Source organism: Cucurbita pepo, chromosome LG01, assembly GCF_002806865.2.
Source record: "Cucurbita pepo subsp. pepo cultivar mu-cu-16 chromosome LG01, ASM280686v2, whole genome shotgun sequence".
NCBI lineage: Eukaryota > Viridiplantae > Streptophyta > Magnoliopsida > Cucurbitales > Cucurbitaceae > Cucurbita > Cucurbita pepo.
In genome coordinates this window covers 7,597,691-7,609,426 of record NC_036638.1, presented here as the reverse complement: position 1 = coordinate 7,609,426, position 11,736 = coordinate 7,597,691, and the positions used below count along the sequence as shown (strand labels likewise).

At 36.7% G+C, this 11,736-nt stretch overlaps 2 protein-coding genes across 2 annotated transcripts; both read right to left on the bottom strand.

Annotated features, from left to right (window-relative positions):
* Positions 1–83: 83 nt before the first annotated feature.
* LOC111805909 (3-phosphoinositide-dependent protein kinase 1-like) lies at positions 84–4,786 on the bottom strand. Its single transcript, XM_023691204.1, has 11 exons — positions 4,200–4,786; positions 3,185–3,365; positions 2,976–3,028; positions 2,591–2,692; positions 2,402–2,510; positions 2,234–2,312; positions 1,343–1,508; positions 1,099–1,233; positions 842–1,008; positions 492–714; positions 84–395 (listed from the first exon to the last, which is right to left on the bottom strand). Exons 1-11 carry the CDS (start codon positions 4,368–4,370, stop codon positions 312–314), a joined length of 1,470 nt encoding a protein of 489 aa, XP_023546972.1. The 5' UTR covers positions 4,371–4,786; the 3' UTR covers positions 84–311.
* A 1,105-nt stretch (positions 4,787–5,891) lies between these two features.
* LOC111800374 (glycosyltransferase family protein 64 protein C5-like) lies at positions 5,892–11,303 on the bottom strand. Its single transcript, XM_023684036.1, has 4 exons — positions 10,591–11,303; positions 10,242–10,364; positions 8,299–8,466; positions 5,892–8,069 (listed from the first exon to the last, which is right to left on the bottom strand). The coding sequence occupies exons 1-4, from the start codon at positions 10,960–10,962 to the stop codon at positions 6,387–6,389; spliced, it is 2,346 nt and encodes a 781-aa protein (XP_023539804.1). The 5' UTR covers positions 10,963–11,303; the 3' UTR covers positions 5,892–6,386.
* Positions 11,304–11,736: the final 433 nt, after the last annotated feature.

Sequence of the window (11,736 nt, the reverse complement as noted above, 5' to 3'; positions counted from 1 at the left end):
GTTACCTATTAATTTTTTTAAAAGAATACTTTTAAAATACAAAGATTAAATAAACACTAAATTTAGGAAAAGAATTCATATAATAGTAAATTTCATTGATGAGTGATAAGTTTCTTGAATACATGTATTAATTGCAGGCCATATTATAAAGACTCCAAAGATAAGACTCTTCTTTCCCTTCCAGCTTTTCTTTTGGGGTTGATGCAGGGTGGGTGGGATTACCTCATATTTTCTTCCACTAATTTTTTTTTTTTTTTTTTTACTCTTTAAAATAAACTCTTCCAAAGAATGCGTCACCGAACACGAACGATTCACCGATTCTGAAGCCCCTCGATCGCCTTCTTCCACTGCCATGCTCGCTGTTTCGCGTCCTCAAAAGAGGCAATCTTTTTTGGCTGAAGAATGAACAGTTTGAGAAACAAAACAACAGAATATGATAGATCTAATAAAGTTATTTAGAAAAAAGAAGGCATGGAGTTCATATGGCATACTGTGCAGATCTTGAAATTTGAAGGACTGGTCACTTGAATGTTGAGATCATTAGGATTGTCAGACCAAATGATATTCCCCTTCACAATAAGCTTTGAAGGATCAACATAAATCAACTTTGGTTTGTTGGTGAGGATGAGCTGAACCTTTTTGCTTGATAGCTTTTGAATTTTTTTCACCATTGAGATCATAAGAACAGATTCTCCAGGATCAAGGAATTGTTGCCTGTTATATAAGTTGAAAAATTAACTAGTATAGCCATAAAAGAGACCGATATCGTCGCGAAATCAGATCTAAGACATCTTCTCGAGCAAACATAATATATAATGAATGTCACGAAGAAAACAAATACCATTTTGAATCGAAGGAGTCTATCGATGCAAGTCGAGTAATATGATTTGATCCTTCGGAAGTTGATGCAGAACCAGCATTCCCATCGTTTTGTCTCGATGCACCGTCACCAATATGTGAAGGATTCCAAGAGGACTCGGAGCCATCGTCGGTCTCATTTGAATTGGTCTACATAATGAAAAGCGAGATAATGTAGTTGACAAGAACGCTAGGATCAAATAACTGACATAGGGCAATTTGGATATCAAGCAACAGTACCGTAGCTTCTAAGGCAAGCCTGGGAGGGGTTTGTGTTCTTATGTTCTTCCAATCAACCCCCTCAAAGAAGGGATGATTCTTGAGGGATGCATAGCCCTCAGCTCCGGCACCCGGTCTCTTGATCGGATCTAAATCCTGGAACGGATCGAAGACGAGTTAAGGCCAAACTTATGCATAGAGCATAAGATAAATATTTTGATCAAGTCTGAAAGTGCTAAAATATTATGCATTGTAGCATACATACCAATAGGTGGTCGATGAGATCCCTGGCTTGCTCCGAAAAATAGCTCGGGAATTTTATATCTCGTGCTACAATTTTTTGGAAAATAAGCCACTCACTTGCATCCTTAAAAGGAGAAGTCCCCGACAGCATCTGGTACACGGTGCACCCGAGCGCCCAAAGGTCATTTCTGTTTCCAAATCCAAAAAACCCATTATGTTATATGGAGTGTAGAATAAAATGAATCGATAGAATTAGCGAACACGAACATAAGGACCAATAAAATCTCCCGACTTTCAAGACTCAAAAAGACGGAAATATTACTCAATGAGACCATCACATAGCGACTGCCCCTCTCTAAACCCTTGGTTACACGGCGAAACCATGATTTTTTTTGTTTCTCTCTCCTACATTCAATTGTATAAAACTGTAACAGCCCAAGCCCACCGCTAGCAAATATTGTTCGCTTTGGCTCGTTACGTATCGCCGTCAACTCCACGGTTTTAAAACATCTGTTAGAGAAAGGTTTCCACGTCCCTATAAAGAATGTTTCATTCTTCTCTCCAACTGATGTGAAATTTCACAATCCACCCCCCTTGGGAATCCAGTGTGCTCGTTGGTGCACCGTCTGATGTCTGGCTCTGATACCATTTGTAATAGCCCAAGCCCATTGCTAGTAGATATTGTCCGCTTTGGCCAGTTACGTATCTCCGCCAACCTCGTCAACCTCACATTTTAAAACGCGTATGCGAGGAAGGAGTTTCCACATTCTTATAAAGAATGTTTCATTCCCCTCTCCAACTGACGTGGAATTTCACAAAAACCATCTGCTAGACTACTGGTCAAATAATTTCTCCAACAACATTAGTGTAAAGTAATATCGTTATGAGCAGGTAAGTAAGATGAACTTGTTACCCAAAAGTTGCAGGGGAAGAATTAAGGACTTCTGGAGGAACATATGCAGCAGTGCCCACAAATGTACAAGCTTTATCATCTACATATAAAAATTGGTGCAACACGCGTCAAAATGCGTCGAATAAGATTCAAGTATATTTTTTGGCAGCGATATGAACTGAAACAAACCCGATGCTGCATTTGGAAGAACCGTAATTCGGCTATCGACCATCGGCTTTACACTCCCAAAATCAGCTATTTTGATATGTCCATCAGAAGTAAGTAGCAAGTTTTCAGGCTAGCAAAGAAAAGTTATTTAGTTTTATGTGCCACAGATCCACAATAATGCAGCAGATAGAGATCTAAAAAAGGAAAAACCTTGATATCTCGGTGTATCAATCCCATGTTGTGTATGTATTCGAGGGCATCGACCACTTCGGCCGTATAAAACCGAGCTTCTTCCTCTGACAGACGACCTTTCTGTTGATAATTACTCGAGGTTTAGAACGAAAAAAACGAATATGTCAACAAACATATACATTTGCCATAAACTGATTTTGCACTTCAAAATATCAGAATTGCAAAACTCGAACTTCTAAACGTAAGAATATGCATAGAATAATCAAATTATCTACTTAACTCAATTTTAACGTTTACACACACAAGAAATAGCATAATTTAGAAACATATTCTGTGGGGATTTATAAACTTCACGAGGGATCACCATACGAGCGAGAGAAGAACGAACGTTTAATCAACTTACCCTAGTTATCTGATCAAAAAGTTCTCCGCCTTCACAAGACTCCAATGCCATGTCTTGACATCAAAATCAAGAAACGAGTATTAGTAAGAAAACAAGATGGATATCAGAAAACCGTGCAAATAAATAAGAGCATAGCAACTTTTGACGAAGCAGACGAAACAATATGGAATATAAGAACATTCACATAAAAACGGTAAATCGATACATACACAAAGAAAAAGTATCCTGAAAGGTAAAAAATAGTCTGACAACACCAGGATGATCCAACTGATCAAGAACAATTCTTTCCAACTTCACATAAGCAGTTTTATTTTCTTTGGTGATGAATTTTTTGTCCATTATCTTCAATGCATATACAGTTCCTGTGTCCTTCTTCTTCGCCCTTACAACCTGGTCAGAATATTTCAAAGATACAGATAATGATTATAATGAAACCAATCAGCTAAATATACTAAAATCATTTTTAATCTTTTAAAATTCCAAATTTAAAGTTCTTCCGTTGGCTGTATCATTCACGCTCCGTTTGATAACTATTTAGTTTTTTCTACGCCATTTCTTTTCTAACTATACAAACAAAAACAAGTTTTTGAAATCAATTTTTGTAGTTTTTAAAACTTGGCTTGGTTTTTGAGCACTTCGAATACGTAGATAACTAAACAAAGAAATTAATAGGTAGAAGTAGCGTTTATAAGCTTAATTTTCGAAAGCTAAAAACGAAATGATCATCAAACATGGTCTAAATTGTTGTTTTGTTTTTATATATTTGAACACATGGGCATGCTACTAGAAAGAAATAGATTTCGTTAATGAGGATATGAAACGATTCCGTTGATTAGCGGGTCGAGTTTCATTTGTCAAGTAGCATTCGGGCAAGATCGAGACGAAAAAGGAGAGAAAGGAAGAAGGTAAACACAACAAATGCTCCAATTTATATGAATTTAAGGGATTCTAGTTCCATTTTAACCCCATTTATTAACACGACCTTGAATAATGGAATAACCTACGAGTCTGGATAAAAGAAAATGGATCCTTGTTCATAAGATTTAGAATCGGAACAGGAAATTTAATCACATTCTATAATAATATCTACAGATTCTAACCTCGATACTCAAATTATCACAGAACCAACAAAATGCCATTAATGGAATCATATGAACAGAACAGAACAGAACAAAACAAGACTATAATTATAAAAAGAAAATTAAAAAAATTCAGAGGAAATACCTTGGAATATGAACCAACTCCATATATCTTCCCCAATTCAAAATCCTGGATTGTAAAATTCTCCTGAGGAGCACGAAAGGAAAAGCTCTTGGATCTCGGAACATTGGCGCCATTAGAACCGTTGCCCTGAATCATCAACTTAGCATCAAAATCCTTCTCCATTGCCAACATCGCTATCTGCAAAGCCCCTTCCCCTACATTAATCTCACCCAAGCTCTGTTCTTGGGCACGGAGCCAAGACGGTGAACAGCAAGAACAAGAACAAACGAGAAAGCAGAGGTTCGATCAGAATCCTTTTGGCTTTTTATCCTCGTTTTAGAGGTGCAATAATATGGAAAGCCGTGAATGAAAACCAGCTTTTTTAGCTTTGTAACCAAAATTCAAAACCCTAGAAAGTTAGGATGAAATTGGGGAAAATGGAGGAGGAGAGAAGGTGGAGGAAATTTTCATGGAAGAGAGAAAGGGGAGAGATGTGGGGATTAGAGAGAAGACAGGAGGAGAGAGAGAGATAGGTTGAAGCACATGGGATTGGATGATGGAGAGATCAACCTTCTATTTTTTCCCCCGCCTTCTGTTTCTCTCTCCCCATGCTCCTAAACTTGGAGGGCATTGAAAGTTTGGGTTTGGGTTCAACATAAATTTTAAATTTTAAATTTTAAATTTTTTTAATAATTTATTAGATAAAATATATATATATCATATATTTTGTAAATTTTGATAACTCAAAGATAAAAATCTTGAAATTTAGATGTAATTTAAACTATAAAATAAATCAGTTTAAATTTTTAATTAAAATTATATTTAAAAAATAGTTATTTGCCATTTTAGTCCCTTAACTAATTTAAGTATTTATTTAGTTTATACGAAATTTTGAAATTATAAATTTAGTATTTAAATTTTTAAATTTCTTAAAAATCACTAATAAATATAAAATTGCAAAATTTTAGGTACTTATTTAACACAAGAAATTAAATTTTCAAATTTTCAAAATATTAAATTTAAACCAGTAATTTAACATAATTACAACAAAAAAAAAATTAAAATTTTGAAAGTTTTGAATTTTCAAGTATTTATGTTTTTGTTATCCAGACTTTGAATTTCAAATATACGAAAAATCTATCGTATTTATACTATTCAATTTTCAAGGTTTTAAATTTCTTTTAATTTAAAAAATGAAATTTAAAAAATGCAAAAAATTTATTAAATACAAAATTAAAAATGAGTACACAGACTCATTAGACACTTTCCCGACTCAAACTTTTAATTTAAGCACGATAGGAGGACAAGATATGAAAATAATTCAAAGTCTGTGGGCCACAAGTACCCATAAAAGGTCGGCCCCATGTTGGAAGATATTGGAAGATAGTCACGAGACCTTTTGAAAAAACCAAAAGTAAAGTCATATGTTTTAAGTGGATAATATCATACAATTATTGAGGGTCTCGATTCTCTACGGTGGGTCTCGATTATATATATATATATATATATATATATATATATATATAAAAGACTGTAAAGTTGTTTTGGGGGCTGGGGGCTCACATCAAAAGCAATGGAATTATCAATCTCACCACTTTCCCTATTCAACCCATTTCCAACTTTTACTTTACAGTCAAACATATCAAATATCAATCAAAAAGATAATCATCACATTAAACACACATTAAACACATTAATTAATGGATTAAACTATGAACTAAATAGATATAAGGTTTAATATAAAAACTACCAAAAATAATGTATGCAAAGAGAGATAGATCAAGAGCTGGTTGATGAATCAAACAATACATTCATTAATTGGACAGCTACACACTAGTTTCACTATATGCCTACCCAGAAAAGTGGAATTATAATTCAGAGCTTTCCTTTGCTTACCCCTTTACCTTTTTGTAAGTAACACAGTCCTTCAAATGAAACTACAACAACAGGTTATGGAATACCCGAGCGTTCGAACTCGCTGATCTGCGAGCCATCAGGGTGGCGAGTTGACGAACGGCCATATTTCTTGCACACGGGAAGTGGAATCGGTTTTCGGAACAGGCAAAACAAACCACGACAAAGCAATGTACATCTCACTGACTGAAAACTATAGATATCTAAACTCCCCAACTAAATTCACAAGGGGGAGGAGTTTCGTTCGACATTGGAAGTTCACTAAAATCGACTCGGGAGAACCTCTTTCGGTCGTTATAAATCCCAGCCATCTTTGCGCCCGTTGAATCCCCATTTCCGATCTGCCAAATTCCCGTACAACTCGGAGAACTTATTGAGACAGTCGCTTCTAAGCTGATAGTGAACTTGGGTATTTTTGCTGATAGCGGCACCGGAGAACTTCGACGTGTCAATTGCCCAAGCGGGTCTCACGTATTCTACTGTTTGTGATGAGCTTGCATTGGCATACAGAAAATTCAATAAGACATCTTCACAATTAAAGAACTTTTCGACCAAATCCCTGCCTGGCCTGGCAGCTGCACTCCAGTACCTTTGGAAAGCTAGTTGGCTATCAATGAAAGCTGCCCCTGTAAGAATCATATTGTATCCTTTATGAGTTCGGGCGTATTTCTCAGCTCGGTATTGCAAAGGACTTCCATTAACAAGTCGGGGATAGAAGCCCACGATGCGATCGGGGTGTTGACGCCATACCCTAAAACCTCGCTCAACATCGTCACAAGTCATCATTATGTCATCGTCAAGCTCCAAAACAGCTCGAGTTTTTATTAAAGGATCCAACTTAAACCGATTATTAAGCGAGTTCTTTTCTTCGATTCTGATTCTCACAGGCACAACTGAATCCAAATCACTCATTTTCGGAGGTGTTCCCTTGTTCCACACCACAACGATCTCTCGAACAGATGAGCATCTTGAATAATGTTTCACATACATTTTTAAATTCCAAAGACGAGCGTCGTAAGTCATCGTGAGTAACGTGAACTGCGAGTAGTGGTTTTTAAGCGGGTAAGCTTCTTCGGCACCGTTGCCCCCGTATATATATTTCACAGCAGTACACATCAGTGCAACTCCCAAAACAAATAAAATAGCAAGAACGAGTCTACCAGTGCAAGTATTAGATTTTACCCAACTTCGAAGGATTGAAGGTGCTCTGTTCACTCGGCTGCAAAATCGCCTCACTTTCGAAGAAAATAAATTCGACTTTTCCCATGTTAAGATCGCATCGCTTCTCTTCCCCGAAGTATAAATGCACCAATTAAGAGGAACAATACAGTTCACTGCTCCAAGTAACACACCGAGTAACACGACAAGAACAGCAACGACGACAAATGAAGCACAACCAAGAAGTAATCGAAGAACTGAATCACCCGAAGGTACTCGATCTCCATCCATCACCCCAATCCATTTACCAGAACTAAGCTGCTGAGCATCAACATGGTGATAGCGAATACCATTCCAAGCATTACGACCCTTGACAGGTTCTACCAAGCCCAACGGAACTTCTACTTCCTTGTATCTATCTTTTGTAAGAACGTCGATCCTGAAAACATGAACTTTCTTGCCATAAGTTTCACCACAATCTTGACCAAATCGATAAAGGCTACCCTCATGAACAAACGGCCTGCCTCCATTACGAGCACCAAAGCTTTTATCGACATTATAGATAGGGTTCCTCTTATGAGGCTTCCAAGGACCAAGGGGCGAGTTACTATACCATATCGCCAAATGCCCATTTTTTTTGGTACCGAGCCCTCTATGATCTGACCCGAAAAGCCAGTACATACCATTGTGGTTGATGATGACTGAATCGACAAGGGGCTTCTTGAGGATAATTCTATCCAGTTCCCACTTCAAAGGAAAATTAACCGCCCGATAAAGGCGAACTTCCCCTTTCTGACTGCTTTCCGGCATCATGTATATCTGCAAGAAATAATAGACGAACTATCAAATTTTTGGAAGCGATTCAATCAAATAAACACTGTAGATCTAGTGCATAGACAATTTATCGATATCTTCATCCACATTCCTGTAAAATTGAGACCTCGACATTGCCATGCTAAGCCGTGGTTATATGTAAAAGAAAGACCGTCTTTAGCAATGATTATACACCCAAAAAAATTATAAATAAAGAAAAAACAAAATCTCTTACCTCACCGTCATGTTCAAATACATACGGAAAAGAGAGATGCCATTTCTCGTCCAAAGCAACACCTAGTAGCTGCCATGTTGCTCCATTATCCACGCTCTTCGCAACACCTATATCTCCTTGTAACGAGACCGAGTTCTTGGTTTCATAAAATAAGTAAATAATATCACCCTGCCAATATAATTAAGCATCGGTTATGTTCATTGTCGTACACACTATAATTGATGACAAGATAAATTTATTCGTGAAAAGGGTAAACACGCTCGTAAGAAGGCACAGTGTATTGATACATATGTTTTCAATCTAATATATAAATTTGAATTCACGTCTTAAATTTTCTATTAAATACAATTTGAAATTTTAACCACAAAGTCTAAAAAAGGTACATATAAAAGTGTAAGGATCCTAAAAAAAACATTTCGAAGTGTAAAGGCCACCACAAAATAAGGGTCAAAGGTCGGGGACTAATATTACTGGACACTAACCAACTTGAACCTAGCTTGACCGATTAAGATATGAACTCTCAACTGAAAGGTCAAGATGTTGAACCAAAGTTTGAGCCCAACTAAAAACAGTTCGGTAATAAGAAGTAGCCATAATAGCTACATCCAGAGTCGCCCGACCTAACTGATATCACACGGTCATTTCCTAATAACATTTATGACTTTTATAGTATATTTCTGTCTCTCAATTCTCTTTTATTTTGACACGATGGAACTTCGTTTATCACGATTGGGGACTCATCATTCCACAGCTACATCATCATTCCGGACTATCATTGAGAATAAATGAAAGACTACACGAACATACAAAAAGAAAAACCCACAAAAAAAGAGCAAACTACAAGAAAGGGCTCCGGGATCCGAACAAGCGAAGTAAAACTAAAAACTTATTGTCTGATAAAAAAAAAAACCCGCTCTTTATAATACATAAAAGTCATTATTTCATCTATTTATAATACTTAAAAAACTTATTACCATCTACATCGTCTTACACGAAATGTTAAGAAAATAAAACATAGGCTGGTCTGCAGAAAGCTATGCCCAGGATTGGCATTAAATTTGGCCTTTGAACAACTTTGTAGCATTCCCATGAATACCTATGAATATTAAACAACCCACTCAAAGACGGTGAGCCTTCCCGTCCGCTCGAAAGAACCTCTAAGGTGCAATTTTATCAAACAATTACAGACCAACACAGGACCAAAACCAAAAGGCTGATTATTTGTTGAGTTCAACAATAAGGGGAGGTGAGGGATTCAAACATGACCTCTTGGTTAAAGACACGTGTCTCAATTAATTGAGCTATGCTTATATCGACAAAACCAAAAGGCTGACGGTTATGAAGTTTCGCGATAGGTTTCTGCATTATATTCTTCATTTTCTCGACAAAACCAAATCTATTGTCTCACAACAATTCAAAAGCCCACTCGGCTTCATGAACGAACTGCTAATCAATTCTATAGTAATGTATGTATCCCTAAGATTACAGGGCAAGAAAACAATCACAAAAAGAGCTAAGAAATGCACGTTCCCCTCGTTCTTTCGCCATCAAATCCAAACGCACACCACCACTACTACAACACACATTAAATCCTGAACCCCGTAATGATTTCGAGATTCGAACTTACGATGTATTGTAATGGCTAAATTTCAGCCAGCCAAATGAGACAACAAGGTACAAACCGATTCAGCCGTTCCTCTCTTTATTTCAACAACGATTTCTCATACGTGCTGTTTGAAGTTGTTTACTGACCAATTATTTTTTCAAAAACATAATCAAGTAAAAAAAAAGTGCTGTCGTGAACTTCATTCTATTACGGGGAAACAATCTTAAAGTTGCAGAACAATCAAATAACCATAGAATTGCGTGAATCACAACAAAAAGTTGCAGCATAAAGAAGGTTTTGAATTCTTCAGCCGCCAAAAAAGGCAATGAAGAGTTACCTGAACAAACAGAAATGGGTCAGCAACAAAATTACTAGGAAAGCCAGCATTAGAAACTGAAGCACAAGTGATAACAGGATTAGCAACTGGCCAGGCAGCACTTTCATTCCTCCATACATTAGCCTGCACTCAATTAAAACCTCGCTTAGCTAAAATCAAAAGGATGATCAAGAATCCATCTGATATGCAGAAATTCCAAGAGTGTTCAACAATAAGAAGCAATAAAATAACCATTTCACATCAAGACATGCATAGAAACTCTTAGAAAACAAAGGAAAATACACAAAATAATCCAAAAAAAAAAAAAGGAAGAACATGAAGAATTGGATGATTGTTGAGATGAACTCACAATTTCGATGGGTTTAAGAGAGAAAGGAGAATCGCCGTAAAATACCCCAATAGACCAAGAACCCTCACTGTCTTCTTGACATCCAAGCGATGAAACGCCGCCGATCGTACGAACATACTGAGGTGTAAAAGTTAACCAAGCGTAAAGTGTAGCAACCGATCCAAACAAAACGAAGCATCCGAAGAAGAAGACGGACCCTGAAGAGACCAGTCTGAGGTGTCTCTGTTGCCACTTCCATCCACAACCGCAGCTGCTAGTGGAACCATTTGCGCCGCCGCCAACTCCGCCGCCAACTGTACCCAAAGCACCACTGCCCATAACGGAATTATTCGCCGCTCCACTTCCACCAGCCCCAATTGGACTCGAACCCATCTCGAGATGAGTCAAAGGGACCTCTCCGTCGACGGTGAGATCTCACACCGCCGCCACATCGCCGGAACAACGACGGAGAACACTCAACGGCATTTAGACAACACAAAATCCCTCGGTTTTTTGTTTGATCTCGTCCTCCCGCTCGGATTTGTTCGAACTGCAGTTTGGGTTTTTGGCGGAGTCAACGAAAACAAGCGGTGGTCCCTTTCGTGAATGGAAGAATGGCGAGTTCGCAAATAGGGAATGAGGAAATTATTGAACAAATATATTTTGGTTTTTTTTCCTCAACAAATAAAATGGGGCGAGAGACGAATGAGTGATATTTCGCAAGTGGTGGTTTGCTATTGATTCGGTGGAAAGTTTTGTACAAAATACATGATAAAATATGAATTAATATACCAAATTTACTTGAAATTAAAATTTTATGGAGCTATTAAATAATTAGTTAAGTTAAAAAGAACCAAATTTACTTGAAATTAAAATTTATAATTTACAATTTAAACTCATATAAAAATACTCTAGAATTTGAGGTATATTTTAATTGAAATTAATAGTTGATAGAGTGATACTATTTACAGCTGTATAAATTATATAATCTCATTATTATAATTTATGTCATATAAAAATTTGTTATTTAAATTTGTTATTTAATGTCATATTAATCTAAATAAAATAACTAACACAGTTTCTATCTTATTTTAGTAAGAAAGCTTTCAAGTAGTATTATTTTATAACTGGTTTCAAGCTTGAATAGTAGAAATTAAAATTTTCAAT